At 44.9% G+C, this 27,965-nt stretch overlaps 2 protein-coding genes and 1 non-coding gene across 5 annotated transcripts; all 3 read right to left on the bottom strand.

The window, feature by feature from the left end:
• Positions 1-3,330: 3,330 nt before the first annotated feature.
• RPS15A (ribosomal protein S15a) lies at positions 3,331-10,067 on the bottom strand. 2 transcript variants are annotated; one of them, XM_021086554.2, is made up of 5 exons: positions 10,015-10,067; positions 8,854-8,991; positions 8,305-8,384; positions 4,803-4,888; positions 3,331-3,463 (listed from the first exon to the last, which is right to left on the bottom strand). In XM_021086554.2, exons 2-5 carry the CDS (start codon positions 8,984-8,986, stop codon positions 3,370-3,372), a joined length of 393 nt encoding a protein of 130 aa, XP_020942213.1. In that variant the 5' UTR covers positions 8,987-8,991; positions 10,015-10,067; the 3' UTR covers positions 3,331-3,369. The 2 variants fall into 2 exon arrangements, with proteins under 2 accessions (XP_020942213.1, XP_020942212.1); XM_021086553.2 differs by having other exon boundaries at positions 9,440-10,037.
• Positions 10,068-10,626: 559 nt separating this feature from the next.
• LOC146404512 (U6 spliceosomal RNA) lies at positions 10,627-10,731 on the bottom strand. The gene has a single exon (XR_014842700.1). It is a non-coding gene; the product is annotated as a U6 spliceosomal RNA (small nuclear RNA).
• Positions 10,732-16,496: 5,765 nt separating this feature from the next.
• ARL6IP1 (ARL6 interacting reticulophagy regulator 1) lies at positions 16,497-26,179 on the bottom strand. 2 transcript variants are annotated; one of them, XM_013991872.3, is made up of 6 exons: positions 26,064-26,179; positions 23,156-23,289; positions 22,120-22,239; positions 19,692-19,821; positions 18,602-18,686; positions 16,497-18,174 (listed from the first exon to the last, which is right to left on the bottom strand). In XM_013991872.3, the coding sequence occupies exons 1-6, from the start codon at positions 26,097-26,099 to the stop codon at positions 18,056-18,058; spliced, it is 624 nt and encodes a 207-aa protein (XP_013847326.1). In that variant the 5' UTR covers positions 26,100-26,179; the 3' UTR covers positions 16,497-18,055. The 2 variants fall into 2 exon arrangements, with proteins under 2 accessions (XP_013847326.1, NP_001231142.1); NM_001244213.1 differs by having other exon boundaries at positions 18,009-18,174; positions 19,692-19,809; positions 26,064-26,178.
• Between the last annotated feature and the right edge of the window lie 1,786 nt (positions 26,180-27,965).

Below are 27,965 nucleotides of genomic sequence, written 5' to 3'. Positions count from 1 at the left end.
ACTCAGGGAATCCAGACACCCTCCTCCAAGGAAAATCCCACTTGTAAAAAATAAGAGGATTATCTGGCTGTGAGATTTGCTTAATAATTAAATAGGAAACTTATTTTGATTCCCAAGGAAAAAGTCAGACATTAAGTAATGCAAATTCCCATTCAGTCACAAGCCAAAGCAGCAGAAAATATGAATCACTAGTTTCTTCCCCATGTGTTCTATCTTACAGGAAAGAAACAAAGAAAATAAAAAACTGCATTTTTTCTAAGATCCACCAGTTCAACAGATAGTTGCAAAACCAGGTTCCCCATTCCTTATTTATTTATTTATTTATTTAGTCTTTTTAGGGCCGCACCCACAGCATATGGCAGTTCCCAGACTAGGGGTTGAATCAGAGCTGTAGCCACTGGCCTACACCACAGCCATAGCAACACCAGATCTGAGCAGAGTCTGCAACCTACACCACAGCTCACAGCAATGCTGGATCCCCGACCCACTGAGCGAGGCCAGAGATAGAACCTGCATTCTCATGGATACCAGTCAGATTTGTTTCTGCTGAGCCTCGACAGGAACTCCCCCATTCCCTCTTAAAAGTGGTTGTTTACCCAAGCATACCTGACCTTAACAGAGTTGGAGAAAACCCCCACTTAAGATGTTGGGATTCTGACCTGATAATAGCTGTTACAATTTTCTAAACACTTATCCTGTGCCAGACACTGGACTAAGCTCTTTATGTGTTCACCCATTTAATCCTCATAAACTGGAGAAGCCAGTGCAGTGCAGTGGTTAAAACAGAGGCCAGGGTCTGAATCTGCCTCCTGCAAATACTAGCTGTACGAATGACTTGACTTCCCTGCACCTCCACAACCTCATCTGTAAAATGCATATTACGTTACCACCCTGTGACAGTGATATGAAAATTAAATGAGTTATATGAGTAAGTGTCCGGAATGCAGTGTGCACAGTACAAGCAGGGTTGTCATCATCATCATCCATTTTCACTTATGACATCACTGAAGGCCAAGCTATAGACCCACAGTTCTTTCTACTGTCAAGTTCATTGTTAAACCCCGACCCTCCCTTACATTCCATTATACAGCGACTGGGTTACCCTCCTGGCTGGGTTGCCCTCAAGGCTATGGTCTCATGGGACAGATGGGACCAGTAAGAAAGAAAATTAGGGAGTTCCCATCGTGGCTCAGTGGAAAGCAATCTGACTAGCATCCATGAAGATGCAGGTTGAATCCCTGGCCTAGCTCAGTGGGTTAAGGATCCGGCATTGCCATGAGCTGTGGTGTAGGTTGGCAGCTACAGCTACAATTCGATCCCTAGCCTGGGAGCCTTCATATGTCATGGATGTGGTCCTAAACAGACAAAAAAAAAAAAAAAAAAAGGAAAAAAAATTAATCGAATCCAATCTGTGGGCTTCCCAGACACGGACTTAGATGCCCCAAGGAAAAGCGACACTGCATCTTCTCTGCTTTGGGAGCAGTGGTGCTGGAAGCACAGCTGGACATGGACCTTCTCTCCCTAGGCACCTATTCACCCTCCCACAAGTCCGCCCCCTTGGCCAAAAAGCACACTCCTGGGAGCTCCCCACAGTTCTCCCTGGCCACCCTGCGGCACACGGAGTTCCTGGGCCAGGGATCAGATCTGAGACACAGCAGCATTTACAACTCAGGTCACATAAACCAACATTTAATGCATAACTACTGTGTGCAATCTTTGATACAAATGCTGTCTGAAAAACACTGAATTAAGACTATGCCTGCCTGGTTTAAGAAGCAATTTAAAGGAGTTCCCATCATGGCACAGCGGAAACAATCCAACTAGGAACCATGAGGTTGCATTGCAGGTTCAATCCTTGGCCTCGCTCAGTGGATTAAGGATCTGGCCTTGCCGTGGCTGTGGTGTAGGCCGGCAATATGGAGTTCCTGGGCCAGGGATCAGATCTGAGACACCAGATCCTATAACCCACTAACCTGTGTCCTGGCACCAGACTCCACAGATCCCACTGCTGCCACAGTGGCAACTTAACATTTTAAAATCAAAATGTTAAAAAAAAAAAAAAAAAAAAAAGCCAAAGATTTCTCTTTACTTGTCTTAATGTGACTACAGGTTTAATTATACATTTGGCTCTTATTAACATTCATACTGGACAGCACTGCTCTTAGAGAATTCCCACTGTGGTTCAGCAGAAATGAAACCGACTAGTACCTATAAGGACATGGGTTTGATCCCTGGCCTCACTCAGTGGGCTAAGGATCTGGTGATGCCGAGTGGGGTGTAGGTCACAGAAGCAGCTCAGAGCCTTGCACTGCTGTGGTTGTGGTTGTAGGCTGGCAGCTACACCTCTGATTCAACCCCCTAGCCTGGGAACTTCCACATGGTGTGGGTGTGGCCCTTTAAAAAAAAAAGAGCGCACACCCTACCTGGTCTGTTTCATAGCCATCCTGCCCTCTTTGGTAGTTGAGCTCTTACCCACACTTCTCAGGTGAAATGGTCCAGAAAACATGAATTCTCCCCAAGCCCAGAATACATACAGCTGACGGTGTTACACTTGGTAACAGTAAAAATAGTTTAAGATGTTCCTTTTTAAATGACATTTTATAAAGACAGACTGCTAAAACGTCAGATATGCCAAACAAGCTTACTTTTTTGAGATGAGTCTTTTTTTTTTTTTTTTTTTTTGTCTTTTTGTCTTTTTGCTATTTCTTTGGGCCGCTCCTGCAGCATATGGAGGTTCCCAGGCTAGGGGTCTAATCGGAGCTGTAGCCACCGGCCTACGCCAGAGCCACAGCAATGCGGGATCCGAGCCACGTCTGCAACCTACACCACAGCTCACGGCAACGCAGGATCGTTAACCCACTGAGCAGGGGCAGGGACCGAACCCGCAACCTCATGGTTCCTAGTCGGATTCGTTAACCACTGCGCCACGACGGGAACTCCTGAGATGAGTGAGTTGTGCGGCTCTACTTATCTGCTTCCTTATGAGCACTTACACAGCCAACTGTAGCCATGTCGAATTTTCAGGGCATGAAACGGGAACTGTACCAAGCTAAGAGGAAGACCACCACTCCTTCCAGGGCTAAAATAAGACTCCAGAAAGGAACAGCTTCACCATGGGACCCCAACCCAGAAACAACCATCCAAAGCCAGACACCCCCTCCTCCGGTGAGCCACGAGGGTGATGGTTATCACAAAGTTATCCTAAGTCAAAATTTTCTTGTACTTCGGGGAAACAGCAGTCACCATTTAACAGAGGCTGTACACTCCCTCAGACGCTCTTTCCACTTTGCTGTAAAAAAGCTCAAAACATGACTGACGGAAGCACCAAAGTCCACTGAGCCATTTTATTTGCACATATGTATTACATCCCTAGAAAAAGAATCCAAGGATTTTCCCTCCTGTGTGTTTTCGTCTTGCTTCTTCATGGTCCATGATGCCAGCTGAGGTTGTAAGTACAATGAACCTACAGAGTTTAAAAAAATAGTTCAACATGGAGCTGCTTTCTGGTATAGCAAAACACCAACATTCATCAGTGCTTAAGATGCCTTCCCAAAAGGGACACGCAGACTAAAGCTGCTTACACGGGCTGGCATGGCTCTGAGAACCAGGAGACCTAAACCCAGAGACCTCAGCGATACATACACACTCAGAGCCCTGCCCTCAGCTAACAATAAGAAACAATGCTGTCTAAAAACAAAGACTGGAGTTCCCATCGTGGCTCAGCAGAAACTAATCTGACCAGTATCCATGAGGATGCAGGTTTGATCCCTGGCCTCGAGCAGTGGGTTAGGGATCCGGAGTTGCTGTGAGCTGTGGTATGGGTCGCAGATTTGGCTTGGACCTGGTGTTGCTGTGGCTGTGATGTAGGCTGGCAGCTATAGCTCTGATTTGACCTCTAGCCTGGGAACCTCCATTCGCCAGGGGGGCAGCCCAGGGGGGAAAAAAAAAAGTAAAAACAAAGACTGGGACATTAACTTCAAAATGTCACTTTCTGCTCTCAAGGAGACATGGAGTTTAAAGCATTAAAGTATTGATATAAACTTGACTGAATTGTTTCTGCTGCTTACTCCAAGTATGATCCCAGGCAAGCTACTACTGTAGAGTGTCCCACCTAATCTGGCAACCTCATGGGTTACTGTGGGGACCAAGTTAAGACACAGAAGGTAGAAAGTCAACTGTGGGCATTAAAATCCGTATCATAATTATAATCAGAAGTGACTCACTCAAAACTATACCTATTATACAATAACCATGAAATGGGAGTGAATTCAGCATCACCAAACATGTCTGGGAGCTTAAGCTCTTAACCACAAACAGGTAAAGGGCTTACTATGTCAGATCTTAAAGTGCTTTGCCAGAACTAAATCAGATGGTTATACAACTTATTAAGAAAACTACTATCATTTTTTTAAGATGAAGAAATCGAGGCTTGAATGCCCATGGCAGTCAAGAATTGGAACCAAGGATGAAGATTTTCAAATTGAATCTCCCCAGAAGCCTGTGGTTCAGAAGTGATTCTGGCCATAGGAGTAGATTCACAGCAAACACATATGAACTATATGCACTGAGCCAAAAGAGCAGACATTAAAGGGCACACAAATGTGCTGTCTCTCAGCCCTAAGATGCCTCTCAGAAGCTAGCCCCTAACACATGAGATATGGCGACACAGGAGTCAATCCTGAGGTCAAGCTGGTTGAATGGAGATAACTACTACTGCCAGAACTTGGAAAAAAACCCAAGTCAAACTGCATCACAGCAATGCATAGCATTAACTTCTTTTTAAATGAGGAAAATCAACTCACCCAAACTGACGGGATGGGAGCAGGTTATTCTGCCATTTTTCTAGATCTTTGAGTTGCACATCAAACCTTGGACTGATAACTCCACACTGTAAAACATAACAGAAAAAGCATTTACAAGTCACATAAACCAACCAACAACATTTAATGCATAACTACTCCGTGCAATCTTTGATATAAATGCCATCTGAAAAACATACTGAATTAAGACTATGCCTGCCTGGTTTAAAAAGCAATTTAAAGGAGTTTCCATCATGATGCAGCGGAAACAATCCAACTAGGAACCATGAGGTTGCGGGTTCAATCCGTGGCCTCGTTCAGTGGATTAAGGATCTGGCCTTGCCTTGAGCCATGATGTAAGTCAGTTGTGGTGCAGATCTGGCGTTGCTGTGGCTGTGGCCAGTGGCTGCAGCTCTGATTGGACCCGTAGGCTGGGAACCTCCATGTGCCACGGGTACAGCCCTAAAAAGACAAAAAGAGCCCCCGCCCCCGTCACTAAGATAACACATGGCAGTCACTAGTGTACATACATCCCCATAGCCTGCAGAGCTGTCCCCACACAAACAACCAGATTTTAAAGAACTCTGACAAATAAAATTGTGATCAAGGAGCTCGCGTTGTGGCTCAGTGGGTTAAGAATCCAATTAGTATCCAACAGGATGGAGGTTTGATCCCTGGCCTCACTAAGTGACTTAAGGATCCAGAATTGCTGTGAGCTATGGTATAGGCTGGCAGCTGTAGCTCCAATTTGACCATTTCCCTGGGAACTTCCATATTCCGCAGGTGCAGCCCTAAAAAATTAACTTAAAAAATTATAGTCAAGCTTACTAATCTAGCAAAATGGAGATAAGGCAGAAAGAGGTAAGTTATCCCACCTGCTTGTTACTGGAACACGACAACTATCCTCCAAAGTGAGAGCTAAGAGCCAAAGCACTGTACTTTAATCAATCACATCTAGATCATAAAACACAACAAAACATCAAACATCTTCTAAAAGGCTACCTGAACTTACCTAAGGGTTCACATAGGTTCTACGACTAGATCAACTGGGTGAAAAATAGGGGATCAAAAGGTTCTTCAGAGCTAAATGTGACACCCGACGCCCGACTCACATCTCACGCATTGAAAATATCAATGCAGAAAGTCTGCTATTTCCACATAAGAAATGATCATGTGAGAACATGCAGGATTGATTAGTACCATTGAAGTGTAAATCTCCAAGTGCAGGTAGACAGACATGTGTGCACATCCATGCAAGACGAATCATTAAAGATTCCAAGATGTTTAACAGTAAACTACAAGAAACCATGAGGTTAGAACTCAGTGCAGTTCAGGGCAGTTCCTTCCCTACAGATCTGAACCCATAAAAACTGAAAATGGACCTGTGAGGCCCAATTGCCCTAGGGCAAGAAGCCCACACAAGTTCTCTTTTTAATAACACCATCTCATAAGCTGCAAATGTCACTTGAGTGTCAAGGGCAGTTCCATACTGAATTGAAGGAATACAGGAATAGAAAAAACCCAAAGCCACAGTCAAAGACCTTTCTAAGGCCTCTATCTACACCACCACAGGCAGGCTTTCTTTATTCCAGCAGCAAAAATCCCTTCATTCAACTAGCAGAATTCCAGCATACCTCTCCCAAACCGGATGAATCCTAAGAGGATGTGCTCAAGGCCAGAATTTTCTCAGTTAATCTATAGTCTTCAAACACTACCTCCCAGTCCCATGACATTCCCGCAGAAAGAAAACTGAGGCAATAAAGTCTGATAAACGAAGAAAACTAAAAATGAGAAACCAAAAATGAATTCAGACAGCTAAGTAATAAGTGTGGCAACTATCTGTTAGCCAGGATTTTTCAAACTAGTGTACCACGGAACAAAGATGTCACAAATGAGTTCCATTTGGGACATGCTTTGCTCAAACCTGTCAAAGTACTATGTATAGTGAATGTTGAAGAGAAATGTGCTACAATGGATTTCTCCAACTAAGCGTTTTGGTTTTGTCTTTTTTTTTTTTTTTTTTTTTTGTCTTTTTTTTGCTATTTCTTTGGGCCGCTCCCTCGGCATATGGAGGTTCCCAGGCTAGGGTCGAATCGGAGCTGTAGCCATCAGCCTACGCCAGAGCCACAGCAACGCGGGATCCGAGCCGCATCTGCAACCTACACCACAGCTCACGGCAACGCCGGATCGTTAACCCACTGAGCAAGGACAGGGACCGAACCCGCAACCTCATGGTTCCTAGTCGGATTCGTTAACCACTGCGCCACGATGGGAACTCCTGGTTTTGTCTTTTTAACATCTTCTGCAAGACAACTTTAAGTTGCTCTATAAACTATATACTAAAACCAGCTCTTCCACAATTACTGAGATCTTGAGCTGGTCTCAGATCTTAGCTTAACTCGAAAAAAATACACCAACACACTCTCCTCTATTTCAAGAACACATTGTGAGCGTTAGAGTGAGAAAGAAGAGTGAATCCAAATCCTTCCTTGGGACTGGGGTCTAATGACTACAATAAAACATAAGACAAAGACCCCAAATTTCCTTCAGAAACTTCAAATCTCTCCCAAAGGGGTCCAGTAGTTTTCATCTGACATTACACATTGCAAGCGTGAAAGCTTCAAACCTGAACACAGAAAGTAAACTCAAGACCCCAACTTGCTTTTAGACAAACACCTGACCTCCAAAACATGCATCAGTTAACATTTAACCCGCAGTCATAAAAAAAATCAAACAGATCCACTAGATTAAGCTTACAAGTCAAAGTGAAAGGGAGAACAGACCTCAAAGACACACACTGCACCTATACCAGCAAAACCAGAAGCATTTCTACAGGAGTTCCCGTGCTCAGCAATCAGCAAACCCGACTAGCAACCATGAGGACGTGGGTTCGATTCCTGGCCTCGGCCAATGGGTTAAGGATCCTGTGCTGCCATAAGCTGTGGTGTAGGAAGCAGACATGGCTTGGATCCCCAAGTTGCTGTGGCTCTGGCATAGGCCAGGGGCTAAAGCTCCGACTGAACCCCTAGCCTGGGAATCTCCAAATGCCACAGGTGTGGCCCTAAAAAGATAAACAAACAAAAAAATCCAGAGAACCCCATATTCTGTCCAAAATACCCATCAGCAACAGAGACGAAGGACCAAAGTTATTTACACTGACAAAATGAGAGGCCATTGAGTGGCTCGGCTCAAGTCTAAGCCAATGAGGGCAGTTTGTTAGCCGCCCCCATGCAAATGAGGAACCACCAGTTGTTCATTTTGCCCCAGGCCTCCACATCTCCCTTCAGATACCTCACACTCCACAAGCAATTGTCAACTCACCATTCTACCTGGAGAACAAAGTAAAATGTGATATAAAAATGAACAATTTTAACCAGTTCCTAATTCTGTTTAAACTAACTAGGTAAAGGAAGCACCGTTTAATTTTACAAGGGCAATTACAACACACAACACCATGTGAGACCACTTTGAAGGTTCTTAAATGTGGAAGACAATCAATTCTTACCTTATTTAGCCTGCCTGTGAGGTTCACAACAATTTTCCCAGCTCTATGATCGTCGATGATTTCAAATTCGCCAATGTAACCTATAAAACACAAGACACTGAATTGAAAACAATTTTTAATATTTAGACGGCAACACCCAAAACTATCAACCCTGAAATTTTAAAAAGGGGATGATTTCCTGTCCTTTCATAGCTTCCCACTCCCAAGCCCAAGACGTTCAGCAATCCTCCACTCCACCCCAAGGAGCTCCCAAAGCCCTTTCAATGAGGTGCTGCAGCTGCAATTATCACAAGACGACTATTTTAGGTGCCAAACACCTAGCAGGACAAGTCACAAACTTCCTCCTTACCCACAGTCCTAATCTACCCTAGCATTTCTTAAACAGCATCACTTGTCTAGACTATCCTGTCCACAGCCCAAATCAATTACAGTACTTCCCACGTAGGACTGACACCTCACCCCCATCTTCCTAGGCCTCTCCCCTACAATTTCTACTGGACTCTTTCTGTAACAGGTTTACCTCAAAACAAAACACATTAAGACACTTACCATGCTTCATCATCACAGTTAGAAACCTGACGATGACTTTGGAGCACGGCCTAATAAGAACCTGGCGTTTGCCTCTCTTTTCGGCATTGTTGATGCTCTTGAGGGCATCGGCCAGGACATTCATGCGCACCATTGTGGCTGTTCAGGGAAGACAAAACAGGGGTATTAATGCCATGGCCATTAACAGACACCCAATCATTCCACGGCTAACACATGCTTTTCTTTCTACCTCTATCAAGGTTCCCATCTCTACACAGGCTGGTTCCCTTGTAGCCCCGAAAGAATATGTCACCTACCAAAATGAAAACACCAGCTATGGTAGGCCAGTTAATTCAGAAAGGGAGCAAATGGTCACCATCGATGATTTCCAAATTTCTGAAAACCACCAGGACCTTTACATAAACCAACTCAGTGTCGGCCTCGTCCTAAACATCGCAAGATACCACTTGACTTTCTCCTAACGCCCGTAACTATTAAAACGACTGTACAGGTGCCACCCAAAATTATGCCCCACAGCAAGCATACCATAGTGGCAAGTATGTTACTTGCACCTCATCAGACTCTATCCCAACAGACACGAACTTACCTAACAAAGTTTTGAAAGCTAAGGACAAGGGCCAAAGCATGCTTTCAAACGACAACAGGAGGAGTCCGACCGGCTTCCTCAAGCTCAACAAGTGTCTGGGGGAAAACCTGGAGCCCAGAAGACACCAGCAAACCTCCACCCCAAGCAGGGTGCAATCTTCCCTGCCGAAGGGGCCTCAGACTCCCAAGCTCCCAGCGCGGCCGCAGCAATGGGAAGCTGTACGGCCCATTAGGGTCCCAGACTCCGATACTTCCCGCCAAGGAGGGGCCTCATCTACTAAGGGCGGTACTGGCATCGCCGATCGCGTAGGGGGTCCGGGTCGACCGAACAGTCGAAAAGCTCCGGGTCCAGCCAGGGCTGCGGCCTGCGCCCCACAGCCCGGACTCCCCAGAATGCAGAGCATGGGGCGGCTGAGCATGACTCTCTCCTCCGCCTGCTCAGACCCCCGCGAGGCCAGTATTCCCGGCACAGGAGGCCGCCGGCATCCTCGCAGGGAACCAAGACCGAGCCTCAGACCACAGGATGGCACCGATAGCGAACGGATAAAGTTGGATCGCTCAGAGAAAGATACTCACCGGCACGGAAAGATGGCGGAAAGAGGAAGGGAGGGGCGAGCGCACGGAATTATGGGAAGAGGTCAGGCTATCGCGAGACTTTCAAAGCCCCGCCAAAAACAAAAAAAACAACAAAAGAAGGATTGCCTAGCGGAAGGAGGTGGGTGAACGGGCGGAGTCTCCTCAGGGGTGGGCAGTAGAGAGTGGATGGAATCGAACACCCCAGGCGCTATCTGAGGGAGTTTATAGAAGGGCAACGCTAGCCACCGGATCGATTTCTTTCTAGCAACTAATCTGTTAAAATAAACAAGTGACAAGAGCCTAGATATTTGCACGTTTTTACTGCAATAACTGGTCACCATTTATAAAATTTTGATACTTAAGTATTTACAGTATCTATGGAAGAACCCGCAGAAATGTGTAATTGCCTCTGAGGAGGGCGTTAGGAACTGGTAATGGGAAGAATTGCTTTTTCCCTACAGAAATTCGTTCGGGGTTTTTTCTTGTGTTTGTGGGTTTTTTGCTGCTGCAGCTTGATGTGGGATCTCAGTTCCCAGACCAGGTATTGAACCCAGACAGCAGCGGTGAAAGCACCAAAACCTAACCGCTAGGCCGCCAAGAAACTCCTTAAATTAAAAAAAAAAAGACCTCTTTGAGTTTGCTTGTCATCCTTGCAGAGGAACCATGATAATCTTCTCTGCATGGGTCCAATTTTAGTATAGTGTGCTGCAGAAGCCAGCTCTCCCTTTGTTTCTTGGAAACGTGTATGGATGACTTTTTCAAAGCAGTCAAAAACTTTTCCCGCTGTGCCTCTTGTGGCTGCGGGGGGGCGGATTGGATCCCCGAACATGGCTGCAGTGGGTTAAAGGATACGGTGTTGCCGCAGCGGCGGCTGAGATTCAATTTCTGGCCTGGGGAACTTCCATATGCAGTGGGGGCAGCCATAAAAATTAAAAAGTAAAAAAAAAAATTTAAAAATTGATGCTTCCTTTTGGACTCTCCCTAAATGTTAGAAATTATTGGAGTTTCCAGTTGTGGTGCAGCGGAAATGAATCTGACTAAGAACCATGAGGTTGAGGGTTTGATCCCTGGCCTCACTCAGTGGGTCAAGGATCCAGGGTTGCCGTGAGCTGTGGTGTAGGCCGGCAGCTGTAGCTCCAATTTGACCCCTAGCCTGAGAATCTCCGTATGGCTCAGGTGCGGCACTAAAAAGTCCCCCCCCCCCCGCCCCCCAAAAAATTGTTTACTGGAGTTTCAGACTTTTCTCTCAGTTCTGAGATAACACAGTTTGGAAGAAAGCCACAAGTGTTTTGAAATAAATGTGCAGCCTCTTAAAGGTTATTGCTAGGGTCAGATGAGCTAAGGTGCCAAAGGGCTCGTCAAAGCCCTGGCATGTGGCAAATACTCAGTAAGTTGTTCCTGAAGTCAGGGGTCTGATCGCTCCAGAGGGAGTGAATTCTAGCTCTGCTCTTTCTGAAGCTGGGTGACCTCAGGCTAGTTACCTAAAATCTGAAACTGCTTCTTTAGCCTTTCCTCCAGGCTTTCCCACTTACCCTCCCTTCTGTCTTTCCCACGTGGCAGTTAGAGTTACTGTTGTGGCTCAGAGGATTACTAGGATCCATGAAGATGCAGGTTCGATCCCTGGCCTTGCTCAGTGTGATCTGGTGTGGCTGTGGCTGTGGCTGTGGTGTAGCCAATTGGACCTATAGCCTGAGAACTTCTATATATGGCCCTATAAAAAGCAAAAGCAAACAAACAAATAAAAAATTAAGCCAGACCATGCCCTCTTCAAGGGGTCTTATCAACTCAGTAAAATCCAAATTCCTTGCAAAAGCTTACAGGGTCCTCCCTGAGATGCACACCAGTCTCCTTGCGCAGGAAAAGTGACCTCTTCCCACTGCTTGCTTTCCAAATATGCTCAAGCATATTCTGCCTCAGGACCTTTGCATCTGCTTTTCCCTTTAAGGTGAATGTTCTTCCCCTAGTTTACCAGGAAGTTTGCTCCAACTCCCTTTTCCTCAGGTCTGTCTTCAATCACACAAACTCACTCACACAGCCTCCTCCCCACTCCCTCCAACCCCACTGCCCTGCTTAATTTTTCTATGTAGCATTTACCATGTGAAATATTGTCAAGTGTAATTTACGGTCTGTCTCCATTCAGCAAGCGGGGATGTGGTTGGTTTTGTTCCCTGCTGTACTGTGAACCGGAGTTTGGCACTTGCCAGCACCTGCCATCAGCCTCTATAAGGATTCTATCATGAGTCTCTGCAGCTACCAACCCAAGGCACCCACCCTCCACCCCGCTCAGAGCATAAATCAGGAGCGAGGCTCTCTGTGCTTTGGGAAAACTGGAAGAACAGGTCTTCAGATTGTTCGATTATTTTTAGAAGATTTTATGTGCCTAATTCTTGCATCTCCTATCTAGAAAAACACTAAAAAAAATCCTTCATGGTGATGTCTGCTCCCTGTGAGTAGTTGCCACCTTAAGGAGATCAGCAGCAAACTTTGGTAAAATGTGGGCCTGATATTATTTCCCTTGCCTCTTTGGGGCTGTGTTTCACACTCATCTTCGAATGCAGTCATCTCAAAGGGTAAGAGCAGGTCGTCCTGCAGGTTGTGAAAACTCAGGATACGGGCGCTCAATAGCTGAGGTGCATATCAAAGGAATGATTGCAGTGAGCCCAGGCATCTTTTGTTCCTGCTACCTATGCTTTGTTGCAAAAACTCCTGTATATCCTAGCTCGTCCCTTACCCCCTCGTAGTGGTTTGGTTTCTCAGGGCCACCTGAGATGCTGTCTCCTGGGCTTAAGTCCTAATTTTGCCCCGAATAAAACTTAACTCTCAACTTTCAGGTTGTGCTTGCTTTTTTTTTTTTTTTTTTTCTTCCAGGGCTGCAAGTGCAGCATATGGAAGTTCCCAGGCTAGGGGTTGAATCAGAGCTACTGCAGCTGCCAGCCTACACCACAGCTCATGGCAATGCCAGATCCTTGATCAAGGTCAGGGATTGAACCTGCATCCTTATGGATCCTAGTCAGATTCGTTTCTTCTGCACCGCAAAGGGAACTCCCCAGGTTGTGCATATTTTTAAGTCACCCATACCCACAGCTTCTAGAAGAGTTATCCAGCATCACAGTAGGTACTTATTGTAACATTGATGAATAAATGATGATACTACCAACACGCGAAGTGACTGTGAGGATGAATGAAATAACCCAGATAAAAGAGACCCATACAAGGAGTTCCTGTTGTGGCACAGCAGTAAGGAACCCGACTAGTATCCATGAGGACTCAGGTTCGATCCCTGGCCTCGTTCAGTGGGTTAAGGACCTGGCGTTGCTGTGGCTGTGGCATAGGCCAGCAACTGTAGCTCCGATTCAACCCCTAGCCTGTGAACTTCCATATGCCATGGGTGCACGTGGAGGACAAAAAAAAAAAAAAGACAAAAAACAGTACCATCCATTCTCTCTCTCTTTTTTTTTTTTTTTTTGGTCTTTTCTAGGGCTGCACCTGCGGCATATGGAGGTTCCCAGGCTAGGGGTCGAATCAGAGCTGTAGCCGCCAGCCTATGCCACAGCCACAGCAACGCGGGATACGAGCTATGTCTGCAACCTATGCCACAACTCACAGCAACGCCGGATTGTTAACCCACTGAGCAGGGGCAGGGACCGAACCCGCAACCTCATGGTTCCTAGTCGGATTCGTTAACCACTGTGCCACAACAGGAACTCCACCATCCACTCTTTATACACTTCATTCATCCCTTCATTCAACAAACATCTAATGAGTGCCTACCATGTGCCAGGTGTTAGGACAAACATATCAGTTCCTGCCCCTGAAAAGGTCCAGATTCCAATGGAGAGAGATCCCTTAAGTAATAACATGATACTGGGCAGTGTGCCACACGGGGTGCCAATACGAAGTGCTGTGGGAACAGGAGGTGGCCTGGGAGGTAGCTAAAGCTTTCACAGAGGAAGTGCCATTTGATCTGCGTCATGAAGGGTGCTAACAACTACCAATTCCTAACTCCCACTGAGTGCTTCCCGCAGATTAACTCTGAGTCCTCAAAACACGTGCAATTCCATAATGTTCCTGTGAGATCCGGTCTGTTATCCCCACTTCACAAATGAGGAAGCAAACTAAATTTAATCTTGCTCTTGTTGTTGTTGTTTTTTCTTTTTTGGCTGCACCAAGAGCATGTAGAAATGCCTGGGCCAAGAATCGAAACAGCACTGAGATAGCAAGCCAAGTTGTGGCAGTGACAACCCTGGATCCTTAACTTGCTGGGCCACAAAGGAATTCCTAAATTCAATCTTCAACTAACTTCAGTCTTGAAATTTTGTTGTAAAGTCAAAACAAACAAATGGTCACTTATAACTTGTCTAAGCTACTAAATTACTTGTGGGGCTTTGGGATCTAGGCCTGCTTGATCCTGAAATGTTGGGCAGGGTGTGTGGTCTATAGATATTTTAACAGCCCCAAGAGCTAGGAGAGCGTATAAGATGAACAGGAGTTCCCGTTGTGGCTCAGTGGGTTAAGGATCCAGTATTGCTGCAAAATGCAGCATAGGTCACAGATGTGGCTCAGATTCAGTGTTGCCATGGCCTCAGTTGCAGCTCCAATTTGACGCCTGGCCTGGGAAATTCTATACATCGCAAGAAAAAAAAAAAGATGAACAGACATTTCACAATGGCCGGGTTGGAATTAGGCAAAGGATAAAGTGGAAATGGAGCAGAGGGCCATGTGCAAATTCCCACTTGGAGTCTTGTGAACTCTGGGATGATAGGACTCCTGCCAGAGGTGGTGCCAAGGCCAGAGTTGCGCTGTGGCCTGAGCTGGCACAGTAAGTGGCCAAGCTGGCCTGGGAAGTAATAATCAGCTGCATTTCTGACCTATGGTGACTGGGCTGAGCCTTCCCTTTTCTGGATATCATCCAACCCCTAGGGGGCGCCAAAGTAGGTATCCATACAGTTTGGGGGGTGGGGGAGCAAGAGCGTTGACATTGAATCTGTTCCCAGAACCCGCTAAGTACAGACAGTGAGCTCCAATGATAAAAAATATCTAATTTGGGCCCTATTTTTTTCTTCCTTTAGAAAACAACAAAAATGACAGCCACACCTGCAGCACATGGAAGGTCCTGGGCTAGGGGCTGGAGCTGCAGCTGCTGGCCTGCGCAACAGCCATGGCAACGCCAGATCTGAGCAGCCATGACCTATGCCCCAGCTCTGGGCAACAGCGGGTCCTTAACCCACTGAGCAAAGCCAGGGATCAAATTTACATCCTCATGGATACTAGTCAGGTTCTTAGCCCACTGAGCCACAATGGGAACTCCCTCTTTCGTTTCTTAGTCACTTCACTCCTTTGTTTTTGTTGTTTGCTTTTTTTTTTCCCCTTGGTATGTGAAAATTTCTGGGCCAGACATGGAACTCGTGCCAAAGCAGTGACAATGCAGGATCCTTAACTGCTAAGCACCAGGTAAATCCTGGGCTATGGTTTCTAAAAAATTCTAAGTGCATTCAAAATTCACCCACCTAGAGGTCCCATTGTGGTTCAGCAGGTTACGAACCCAGCTAGCATTCATAAGGAGTGGGTTCAATCCCTGGCCTTACTCAGTGGGTCAAGGATCTGGTGTTGCTATGAGCTCTGTTGTAGGTAGCAGATGAAGCTCGGATCCTGCATTGCTGTGGCTGTGGCTTAGGCTGGCAGCTGCAGTTCCAATTTGACCCTTAGCCTGGGAACTTCCATATACTGCAGGTGCAGCCCTAAAACAAACAAAACAAAAAGTCACCCACAAATTACTGAGCACCTCAGGGACCAAATTCTGAGCTTGGCCCTGGGGTACAGAGGTGTCCTTGGCGGGTGCTGTCTGCAGCCTACATTGTTCTCACCTTTCTTTCAGGCGGGCCCTTTCACACATCCCCTTCAGCCATGGCTTAACCATTCTATCTCCTTTTCCATCTAGGGTGGTGCCTGGATGTTTACTGAAAGAATGATTTAAACCTTTTTTTTTTTTTGTCTTTTTGCCATTTCTTGGTCGGCTGTAGCTGCCGGCCTACATCAGAGCCACAGCAACGTGGGATCCGAGCTGAGTCTTCGACATACACCACAGCTCATGGCAACGCCGGATCCTTAAGCCACTGAGCAAGGGCAGGGATCGAACCCGCAACCTCATGGTTCCTAGTCGGATTCGTTAACACTGAGCCACGAAGGTAAGTCCTAAACCTTCTATTTCATTTTGTTCCTCTTTCTTTTTTTAATGGCCCCACCACAGGCATCTGGAGATTTCCCAGTGCACAGGGTCAGGGGTTGAACCTATGCCTCCACAGGGACCTGAGCCACTTCACCCGGACTCTAACCCACCGCGTCACAGCAGGAACTCCTTCATTTTGTTCCTAAAGAACTTAGGGCCATGTAATGGTCATACAGGGTAGTTCATTAATTGGGGACATAAATCCAATCAGGTAAACGTTGTGTTGGCTGAGCTATAAAGAAAGCAGGACACGAGAAGGGATGCCGGCTTTTTTATTTTTCCCCTTTTACACAAAACAAAGTAGAAGAAAAAATACAGGCTTAAAACTGCAAAAGTAGTTAATTCGTAAGTAAAACACATATACACACAAAAAAATCCGGAAAGGAAGACAAGCTTATTTACAACGAGGAAAACACACGTCAGTTAAGGTAGTTTGTGGTTTTCATACAAAACATTAAGAAAGAAAAGGCAAACACAGGCTATATGGGTGCCACTGTTCACAGCAATATTGAAGGGGAGAAAACACAGAGAGACCGTCTGTGACAGGGTCCAGGTTTTACAGCATCAGTGCAACAAATTCACAAACTATATTACAGCTACTTCATCAGAGTTGAAAGAACTGTTCCCAAATGTGTCACATTTTCAGCCCACAGAGGTTCATTCCTACAGGTTTTAACTACTTCGATTTCTAGGTACTAAGAAGGAGAATGAGGCTAAGACGCTTTCAAAAGAATTACATGGTCTCTGGAGACCAGAGGCCGACTCTGGCCACAGCCTGTCTGCTCTCACCAACAGCCCTCGCATGCTCCAGAGAAACATCCAGGGAAAAAGTCAGAGGCCAGCGTCCCTCCACCTCCTCCGCCCAATCTATGGGGACCGAAGTGGCCAGCACTACCGTAACCCAAGAAGCCTGAGGCTTGCTGGTCTTGAAAAAAAGAGAAGTTTTTCTATGAAAATGAATCTTGACTAAACACAGGCAGACGTCTATCCTTTATTGGCTGGTCTTGGAGTGAAGGTTATAGACATGCGAGTCTTCACCTATTAGATACTTCAGTTTTAGTTAGTTGAAAATCAGATATAAAACCCTAAACACCAACTTTTGGAAGCCTGCTACCAAAAAGCCTTGAAGGCCGTACTAAGTTCCAGAGCAAGGGGACAAGAGGTCTATCGAAGGCTGTCAGTTTCCCCATCCGGGAGGGAGGATCCGAGCTTCCTACAAACGGCTACATTCTGCACAAGGGAGAAACCAGCCCATACTACGGCATGGAATTAGTTTCATGTCACTCCATGAGGATTCTTCTCCCATGGTACTGAAACAGAAGGAGGAATGAGTCTTAATTGGTCTTTCTTCTTCATCAGAAGCGGTAAACTTGGTCTCTAGATTCACGAAGCCACAGAGTTTTTTAAGCAGCCTGTGGAAGTAGACAGCAGAACCAGCTTCCTGTTGTCATAGACCACTACGAGCTAAAGCAAAGATCAACTCCAGCAATTATCCCAAGTCACTGTTAGGTGTACAAAAGAGTGAAGCCCACCGCTATCTTATTGGAAAAGACTTTAACCCTGGGTGAGAGTGATCAAGAAAAGTGAGTGGTACAGACGAATGAATTGTCCATATAAGGGCAGCCGATGAGGGGGCAGCCACGGAGACACGGGGCCACGGGGCCACGAAGCCTTAGAGGAACTTCTAATAACTAAGGGCACAAGGAGAGCGAGCAAAGAACTACTTCTGTAACGTTTTAGTATCAGATAGCATAACAAACACCGTTTCCAGGGACAGCGTTCACGCCAGTAATCACACTGAATAAAGCAGGTGCATCATTCATTTTTCTTCTCTTTTTGTTTGAGAAGCTTGTTTATCTCCCTTTTGGCCATTCCAATGTACTTCGAAATGATGCCGTGTTGGTTTAGTCCAGGAAGCAACAGGAAGAAAGTCACTTAAAATAAAACAAACAAAATTAAGGAGGCAGCAGTTAACTTTCTAAAGAGTATTAACATCCTCCGGAGGGGAGCTTCTCAGACAATTACACAGCTAATGGGAGGAAGCAACGGGAAGTCCACATTCCCCCTGGTATGTTCCCCAGGAGCTTCTGCTGTCCTGCCTCCCAAATGCAGAGAACACACGTTGCTTATTCTTACCTCTTGGGCATTACTTTCCACCTGAGTTCTTCGTTCTTTGTCTTAACTTGGGGTAAGACCCCCATGGAGCTGAAAATAAGGACCTGGGTTTGACTAGCTTTCGGCATTCACACAGGCCTGGGATCACTGCCCGGCACTTGGCGAGAGGGAACATACACACTTTACCAAATTCCAATTAGACGTCCCTGGCCAGCATGTGCCCACAGCTCTTCCTCTAAGACTTACCTATCAGGTAGGTCAGAAGAAGGTTGTGGACTTGCTGTCCCACCCAAGCCACCGCGGCAAGAGAAACGATCATGGTCATGAAGTACTAGTAACGAAAACGACAAGAGGTTATCAACTCCTGGGAACAGACTAAGAGGCCTGACTTTAGGAGGCTGTTTCAAAGGTTGGAAAGTAACTTCAGTTTTCATTACCATTTTTCCTTAAGATTATTTAGTATGTACGTATTATTTAAAGCCCATAGAGAATTCCCTTGGGTCTACTTTTATAGAATTTAGATACAGTTTTTCCTGGAATAACTGTACTTCTACACATAATTAAGTAGTTTATAATATAAATTACACTACTTTTGCAATTAATAACTTCACATAGTAACCTTGAAGGAAGCTAAAGCAAAAGAGAATACTTTTTTTTTTTGTCGTCTTTTTAGGGCCACACTCGCAGCATATGGAGGTTCCCAGGATAGGGGTCTAACTGGAGCTGTTGCCGCTGGCCTCTGCCACAGTCTCAGCAATGCCAGATTCGAGCTGCATCTGTGACCTACACCACAGCTCACGGCGACGCCGGATCCACAACCCACTGAGCGAGGCCAGGGATTGAACCCTCAACCTCATGGTTCCTAGTCCAATTCATTTCCCCTGCACCACTAAGGGACCTCCAGAGAACAAACGCTTTTTAAGCATATGTCTTTCACATCTATTTATAAATTTAAAAAGTTCACTTTATTACTAGAATAAAAAATTAACTGGGAAATGTAATTTTAACTTCTAGTCTAATATAGATAAATATTTATGAAGGCACTCAGAGGAGTTAAACCAACAGATATAGGGGTTTTTTGTTTTGTTTTTGGTCATGCCTGTGGCATGTGCAAGTTCCTGGGCTAGGGATCGAACCCGCGCCACAGCAGTAATCCAAGCCACTGCAGTGACAACACTGGATCCTCAACCCACTGAGCCACAAGAGAACTCCAGATATAGTTTGACAAACATCAAACTGTAACTAGAGTAAAGCAAGAAGGCTTTAGACTACAATGAAGTAAAAATGCGCTGAATCTCAAAATATTGCTTTACTTAAGTCAAAACCAAAAAAGTACCATTTTAGGCTTTTCTTCCTTTAGTGTAAAGAGGCGTTTCCACCAGCCCACAGCTCTGCGTCGAGTTTTTACCAGATTGCTGCAAATTTCATGGAATCTTTGCTGTTGCTCAGTGGTCCTAGAAAAAGAACTTTAGCCTTTACTATAAGCAAATCTTAATAGTAAACAGATACACCATCCTCTCAAATTTACAAAGCTATTTGTCTAAAGAAAATCTAAATAAAAAACAATAGTGGTTCACCATTTTCTTATAGAAAAATTTCTTGTACCAGTTAAGTCTCTTTTTATCACATAGGAATTAACTTTTAACATAAAGACGTGTGTGTGTGTGTACAAAGCAATGGTTATATGTGGTTCTAAAACAGTATTTGGTCAATGATAGAAACGAAAGATTCATGACTGCTACGAGCCATGCAGTAATCAATATGAATGAATTTCCCTAATCCTGTAGTATTCTGCGGATCCCAATGAATCCTGGGCTATAGCCCATCTGAGGCCCACCACTTTGATAAGGAGGAGACCTTTCTACCAAACCGCTGTATGTAAGCACTCTTCTTCAGTAAGGTAAGAACTACCAGCATTCAAGGCACAATACCCTCAAATGGGCTTCACCCATTTGATGCCAAGGCAGCAACAAACAGCTCAAATCCAAATTCTTTATAAATTTAGTTCCTTTTTTAAAATTTTTTTTTCTTTTAATCTTTTCATCTCTTTTAGGGTCACACCCAGGCTAGGGGTCTAATCAGAGAGCTGAAGCCGTGGGCCTATACCACAGCCACAGCAACTCAGGATCCAAGCTGCATCTGGGACCTACGCCACAGCTCATGGCAACACCGGATCCTTAACTCACTGGGCGAGGCAGGGGATCAGATCGAATCCGCATCCTCATGGATGCTAGTCGGGCTCATTAACTGCAGAGCCACGACGGTAACACCTATAAATTGAGTTCTCATGAAGGGAAAACAGAATCATAAGCAAAACTTCAGTAAGAACACAAAAAGATCTTCCAAGAAAAATCCTTTTTAATTCATAATTTATTTTGGGTTTTGATAAAAAAAAAAATTGCCTTGGTAGTGTCTCTGCTAGACAGACAGAATGGCTGCTATTGTAAAGCAAGCTCTATATACTGCGGGTGTTTTGCTTTTGATTTCTAGTCCTCATCCTTGTGAGCCTACAGGGACACACTGTAGAAGGGTTTCCGCTAAGCTCTGCAACTTCCTGTAAATAATTAGACCTCATATGCTGTTCCTGGTTAAGGCTAGACTGTGGCTAGGTAACTGTGTTCTTCCTTCCTCATAAAAGCCAAAAAACTAAAACTGCTCTGTGGGTAAGACTGAGCCACACACTGAAACCTCAAAGGTTTACTGCTGAAAACTTTTCTCCAGGAGTTCAGTGAACTAGCAGATTAGAATGTCACCTGCTAACAAAGTCAAGGTCTGAGGTTGATTCTGTTAAGTTGTTACATGACATAGTTACAAGCGTGCCCCCAAACAGGGGCATAATTCATTACTGCACAAGAAAAACAATTCAAAGGACATTTCCTAACACTAATCCATTCTGCTGCGGCAGAAATATCTTAATAAACATGCTTAATTATCCCATAACTTAAGCAAACCCTACTGTTTAAAATTGTTGTTTTTACAGAATTATTTTATAATTCACTATTATCAGGGGAACAAAATAACTAAAGGCCTAAGTAGACTACTAATCACATTAAAATAAACACCCAAGGTAGAGAAGCAGCTAGCAGGAAAAAAAATCTAGTATCTAGTTTTGTTCACTATTAGGATCAAAAATGAGAAATGCAACCTTCTAGAGGGAAGGTAAAAATAATAGGATCTGCAGCCATTTAACTTTATCTTGGGAACTCATAAGTAACCATTTCAAAGAAGAGCAGAGATGAAAGCAATAACCCACTTGTATATATAGCCTGAATCTATTCTAAAGCACTTAGCGTGTATTTTGCCATCCACCACTGCACTGTGTCAACCTGAAACAAAGGATCCTAAAACTCAAACTATTTCACAGCACCCAGGGCAGTTAGTGTGTCTTAACATAAAAGTAGATATTCAATAAATAGATGCTAAATGAATAGGCCGGGGGGGGGGGGACAAAAAAAAAAAACCTCCAAAAAACTATATTACTGTTCTCATATTTATTCAAAAGTAATTTGTAAAATTAATATTATCTTAAATATCAACGGAAAAAAATCTAAAAGTAGACATACTACTTTTATGGAAAGCTCATGATGAGTTTTGCAATCCTAGATAAAACATTACCTAAAAAAGCCTCACTTCAAGCAATAAATCTACCCCCCAGTATCTGGCGGTGAAGACAATTCTCTGGGCTTAATTACAGCATACTAGTCACAGATACCAGGTTCAGTAACTTCTCAGAAACTTGACTGCCAAGTCATTGTTCCACCTACCATTTATTGGAGCCAAAAATTCTAGGTGCTAGAATGGGAACCAGGTAGTCAGCCAAGCACAAAAACATCACAAAACAGGAAACACCGGACAGAACAGATGGATCTAGATAGTAGATAGTCCTGTTTAAAAAAAAAAAAAAAAAAAGAAAGGTTATAAAAACATATTATTCCTAGCTGAAGATGTTTATTCATCCAGACCTCTGCTTCTCAAAGAGATTATCTGCCCTTTCCATTCTAATTTTCTCACAAGTGGTTTTCCGGAAGCTTCATGACATGATGACATCAGAGCTGCAAGGGTTCATGTAAACATCAAGAGACAAAAGCTTTTCGGGGTACTCAATACTTTTTAGGAGCATAAAGGCTCTTAAGGCCCAAAGTTTAAGCCATAGATTTAAAAAAAAATTTTGTTGTTGTTGTTGTCTTTTGTCCTTTTAGGGCCACACCCATGGCATATGGAAGGTCCAAGGCTAGGGGTCTATCTAATCGGAGCTGTAGCCGCTGGGCTACACCACAGCCACAGCCACGCCAGATCCGAGCTGCATCTGTGACCTACACCACAGCTCATGGCAATGCCGGATTCTCAATCCACTGAGTGAGGCCTGGGATCGAACCTGCAACCTCATGGTTCCTAGTTGGATTCATTTCCACTGCACCACAATGGGAACTCCCTCAAAAAAATTTTTACTCAAAGTATAGTTGATTTGCAATGTTCCGTCAATTTCTGCTGTGCAACAAAGTGACCCAGGCATATATACATACAAAACATTCTTTTCCTCATGTTATCTTCTGTCATGTTCCATCACAAGTGATTGGATATAGTTCCCTGTGCTGTACAGCAGGACCTAGATTTATTTCACTGCATTGGGTTACGGAGCTTACAAAAGTACTACAAATTCTGGAAACCAGGCCTGCGGTTCTAAGAAAAGGCATTCTTCACAGATTATACATTACAAAAGACTTCAGGCACTTGCATAAATGGAACTGGAGTCTTTATTAGTAACAAGCACAATCCACAGTAATTTAATATCTCACTTACAGAAACACCAAAGAAACCACGCCCATGATGGCAGGTGGAAACCAGGCTCTTTCCCATCGGAGGACTTTATCTGCCATCAGCATCACTTCTCCCCATCCCTGCAGCTGCTCTTCCAGATTTGCAGTCTCTGCAGCCTACATATGAGCAACATTTAAAGGGATTATTTTACTAATCTCCATATTTTCGTGGCTCCTAGAGAGTTAAATTCTTCTAAGGCACCAAGCATGTAAAAGAGCTCTTATAAATCACTATGGTTTTTTTGGCTTTTCAGGACCACAGTCATGGCATACGGAGGTTCCCAGGCTAGGGGTCGAATCAGAGCTGCAGCCACTGGCCTAGGCCACAGCCACAGCAATGTGGAATCCGAGCTGCATCTGTGACCTATACCACAGCTCACAGCAACACTGGATCCAAAACCCACTGAATGAGGCCAGGGATCGAACCAGCGTCCACATGGATACTAGTTGGACTCATTACCACTGAGCCACAATGGGAACTTCCACAAATCACTATCTTAAACAAGTTAGTCTTTAAAAAAAACTCTGCAGTTTTGATACCAAAGCCAGAAATTACGGGGGAAAAATTATCACTTAATGGTCACCTTCCAACTCTAAGCACTGGGCTATTCTTTATGTACATAATAACCCGTATAGAACCTCATAAAATAAGGATAATTAGATCCATTTTACAGTAAAAAGAAAGTGAGCTCAGAACGGTTGCTTTCCAAATTCTCTTGTGGTGCATCGAGTTAAGGCATTGTCACTGCAGTGGCTTTGGTTGCTGCTGTCGTGTGGGTTCAATCCTTGGCCTGGCCCGGGAACTTCCATACACAGGAGGGCACAGCCAAAAAAAAAAAAAAAAAGTTGCTTTCCCAAAGTCATGTCCTACTAAGTGGCAGCTTTCTGAAAATGAAATTACATCACTTTAAGTTTGCTCATTTCAGGTGGTTACAACTAATTTGTTGTTTCATTTCACTGACTTAACCCCCTACTTCTGAATCCATTAGGAAAGCCTCTTCCTGAAGAGCGGTTTCCAAAACAGCTCTCTGTATAATGGAATCATTTAGATGTTGGCATCATCTGCACAATTAGGAAAACTACGGGTGCTTTCACCAAATTATATGAGGCACAGTAAGCCCAATTTACCTCAATAAAATGCTTCTGACACTTAGCAGACATTGTGGTTAGACTTTAAATTTCTCTGCAAATCTGACAATCACCTGCAAGGAAACTTCTAGGATGAAGCCAATGTGACAAAAAGCCTTTAAACTGATTCTGGTAGAGGAAAAAAAAAAAAATTGGAAGAAACCCATGTATCCTTATGACTGTTATTATAGGGAGACAGGCAAATGATAGGAGACAGTGCCGCTTAACCTTGTTGAAGATGACATCTGTGGAGTTCCTGTCGTGGCTCAGCAGAAACGAATCTGACTAGTATCCGTGAGGACGCAGGTTTGATCCCTGGCCTTGCTCAGTGGGTTTAGGATCCAACACTGCTAAGAGCTGTGGTGTAGGTTGCAGACTTGGCTTGGATCTGATGTTGCTGTGGCTGTGGTGTAGCCTAGCCTGGGAACCTCCATAGGCCATGGGGGCAGCCCTAAAAAGAAAAAAAAAAAAAAAAAAAAATGCTGTGCCACACTGATCACTTAGGTGGAACCTCAATATTTCTGACTTTATATACTATGTTTAATAAGTTAAAAAAGATTATCATGTGCCAGAAACTCTGCTAAATGTTTTCTGTGTTTATATTTTAATCATTTCTCGTAACAAACTGAAAGGAAGATGTTATTATTTTCATTTTATAGATAAGGACACTGAGATACACAGAGGTTAACAGATCTGAATCTGGCAAATCCAAGGCCAAAGGCCTGTCCTTAAAGCCACACTGCTCTGCAGAGAGAGCAGCAGAGCAGAGCCCATATCGGTTGTCTCAACAGCTGTGTAAACTTGGGCAACTTCTTTGTGCTACAATCAATTCTTAAAACGAAGCTGGCTGGGGCTAACTAGGCTTACCACAGAGAAGAGGTTTTTGCTGTGTGTGTGTCATGGGGCAGAGGTCATACGTTTCTAAAAATCAATGCAAAACGAAAATCATGCACAATCAAAACTGCCCTGCAAAGTCACTTAATTCATTAGCACTCTCCCTGGGGAAAATGCAACGTAGAAAATGGACTGATCCTTCCTTCCCTTTTGCCTAGATCCTGCGTGATTCTCAGTGAGGTTAAAATTGTCTGCCTGTGATAGAACCTCACTGCATTTCCTTTAGACCCCTGCTTACTCGAAAGTCCTCCCGTGACCCTCCCCCTTCCCCAAAGGTTTATCAGTTACAGACTAACGCCGAGACCTCCCATAGTCCTTCCGGCTGGACTCTTACTTTCGGTTCCCAGCGGTGAGTTTGCAGCCTCGCTGCCGTGTTAAGCTGTGCCAGCTCTAACAAATTATCGGCAGCAACCCTTTGACCCTCAACCCCTGACCAAATACTGGGGAAAAGGGCGAAAGGATGTCCTGCTTAAGATGAAAGAGGGAAAACCCGGATACCGCTGGGGCCTGGGCCCCCCGAAGCACTCGACAGGGCACTCGCGGCCCTCAGCCAGTGACTGCACCCCAGGCGGGTCCCAGCCCCTCTTCTCTCGCTTCCTCCTCAACCTCTATTCGCGGTGAATGATCACGCGCCCTCGCTCCGTCGCGAACCGTCCCCAAGGGATGTTAGGCGTGGACACGACTAGTGACCGCCAAGCAAGGCTCACCCACGACATCCAAAGGGCAGGAGTCGTCGCCTGCACCTGGGCACCGGGAGAGGAGGCCGGGCCCGCGGCAGGTGATAGGAACGAAGCCGCAGCGCCGTCCCATGGAGCCTAATATCCAGAAACCCAGCGCATTTCCCTCACGACGAAGCCGCCAGGACTCACCAGCAGATTGGTGCTGCGATTATCTCCCTCTGCCATCGTCCCTGAGGTGTCGTCTCTAGGAGCGAAAGACGCCACAAAACCAAGAGCTCTCTCGAACCCCTTAAGGCTACCCTGGCATCAGGGTACGCCCCGCAAGCCGCTTATATAGGCTGGATGCCTTTCCCGACAGACCCCGCGAAGCTCGCTCCTCATTGGGCAAATCAAGATGAAGCTGAAGCCGGGGCGGCCAACCGCTGTCCAGCGCATGTCTTGAAACCGAGGTCAAAGGAGAGTGAGAACGCCGGGGCCGAGGAGGCGGGGACACTGAATGACCAATCAGCGCCCAGGAGGTGTGCGACGCCCCGCCCAGGCCTTTCAGAAGCGGTTGAACGGCCGCTGCCCGGGGCCTGGTGTGGCCTCAGTATCCCCGGGGCCTGTGGGAACCGTAGCTCTCGGACGCTCTTTCAGGGGGACCTCAAAGCAGCCAAGGAGACTCTCCGGAATTAGTCCTCGAGGAAATATGCCACCCAGTATCAGGCGGAAGGCAGAGGTGGTCATGTGACGCTAACTTCATTGTGATTAAGGGGGCCGGCTGGGATCCTCTTAACAGAAGCAGCCTGTGGCCCTCGCCCCAGCTGTTCCCCGTCGGCCCCGCCTTCTGATCCCTGCTCCCGCAGCCTTGAGCAGTTTAGCCTGGATTTATGACTCGTGCCCATCTCGTGAGGTTTCGCGGACAAATGAATAGGGCTATTTATGTAGATTTTTTTTCCGCAATGTTACTCCCCTTTAAGGCCTTAGTTTGATGGGGGTAGGAGAAAATCTTGGCGTAGTTCGACAACTTGTGAAAAATGCATTGACTTAAAAAAATCGGCTTGTTTATATAGGGTGTTTGGGGAAATTCTTTGTGGGGTAAACTACGAACTCCCTCTCCAAAAAGGGACTTGTTTTGACAGATCTTTTTACATTAGAGGTCATGCTAAGGAAAGATGTCAACTCTCTCATAAGGGTGGAATGAATTGGAATTTAAGAAGCAGATGAATGCCAGGGGAGCGGCCAAACAAAAACAAAAACTAGATGAGCTGTGTTGAGAAATCTTTTCTCTCCAGGACTTCACAAAAATGTATTTAAAAAATGCTTTCATTTTCATTGCTCGAAATATGCTAAATGTTGACCTGGTCAGATGTCTTTTTGAGGAAAACTTAGCATAGCTTTTAACTTTTTATAGTCTTCTATATTATGCCATCGTTTGTTTTTGGGTTTTTTTGGTATCTCATGTGGCATTTTTTTATTATACTATTAACCAATTGTGTTTTTTTTTTCCCCGCTGTACAGCATGGGGACCAAGTTACACTTACATGTATACATTTTTTTCCACCCTTTGTTCTGTTGTGATATAAGAATGTAAGTTTCTTTTTTTACTGTGAAAAAAAATAAAGCATCTGATCAGGTATAAACACTTGGAGGGAGATTAAAAAAAAAAAAAAAGCCTCTGCAAGGGAAGGGGACTGACTCTTCAGTAAAGTTCCACTTAGGGAAATGTTGGGGAGAAAAACAGGTTATGCAGGTAAAATGCAGCCAGTTGATATATCCCATTTGGGGAGATTTTAGTTGGAGTTTGAAGAGTAGGCCCTTCCCTACCTCTTCAAAAGAAAATCAGAAGGTCGCAAACAGCGAGCAACCAACCACGTGATGAATATAGAGAGTACTGAATGCAAAACAGTACTTTAGGTACAGTAACATCCACTTCCGAAGAAGAGGGCATCAGTTACTAGAGTTTAAAAACTGCCATTTGTACATTGGGAAATCAGCTTTTGCTACAGAGTGCGCCTGGTTTTTATCCAAGTTCCCTGTGTACAACTTCAGAAGAGACTTCTCTTTCAACAGCAGCTTGTGCAATTCAAGTAGGTGAAAACTGAAGGATCT

The sequence above is a fragment of the Sus scrofa genome, chromosome 3 (assembly GCF_054392235.1).
Source record: "Sus scrofa isolate SSC_HxYL_T2T_F1_AM1 chromosome 3, Sscrofa_HxYL_maternal_Yorkshire_Landrace_v2.0, whole genome shotgun sequence".
Lineage (NCBI taxonomy): Eukaryota > Metazoa > Chordata > Mammalia > Artiodactyla > Suidae > Sus > Sus scrofa.
The sequence above is the reverse complement of the archived record's forward strand: the minus strand, read 5'-3'. Positions and strand labels throughout refer to the sequence as shown.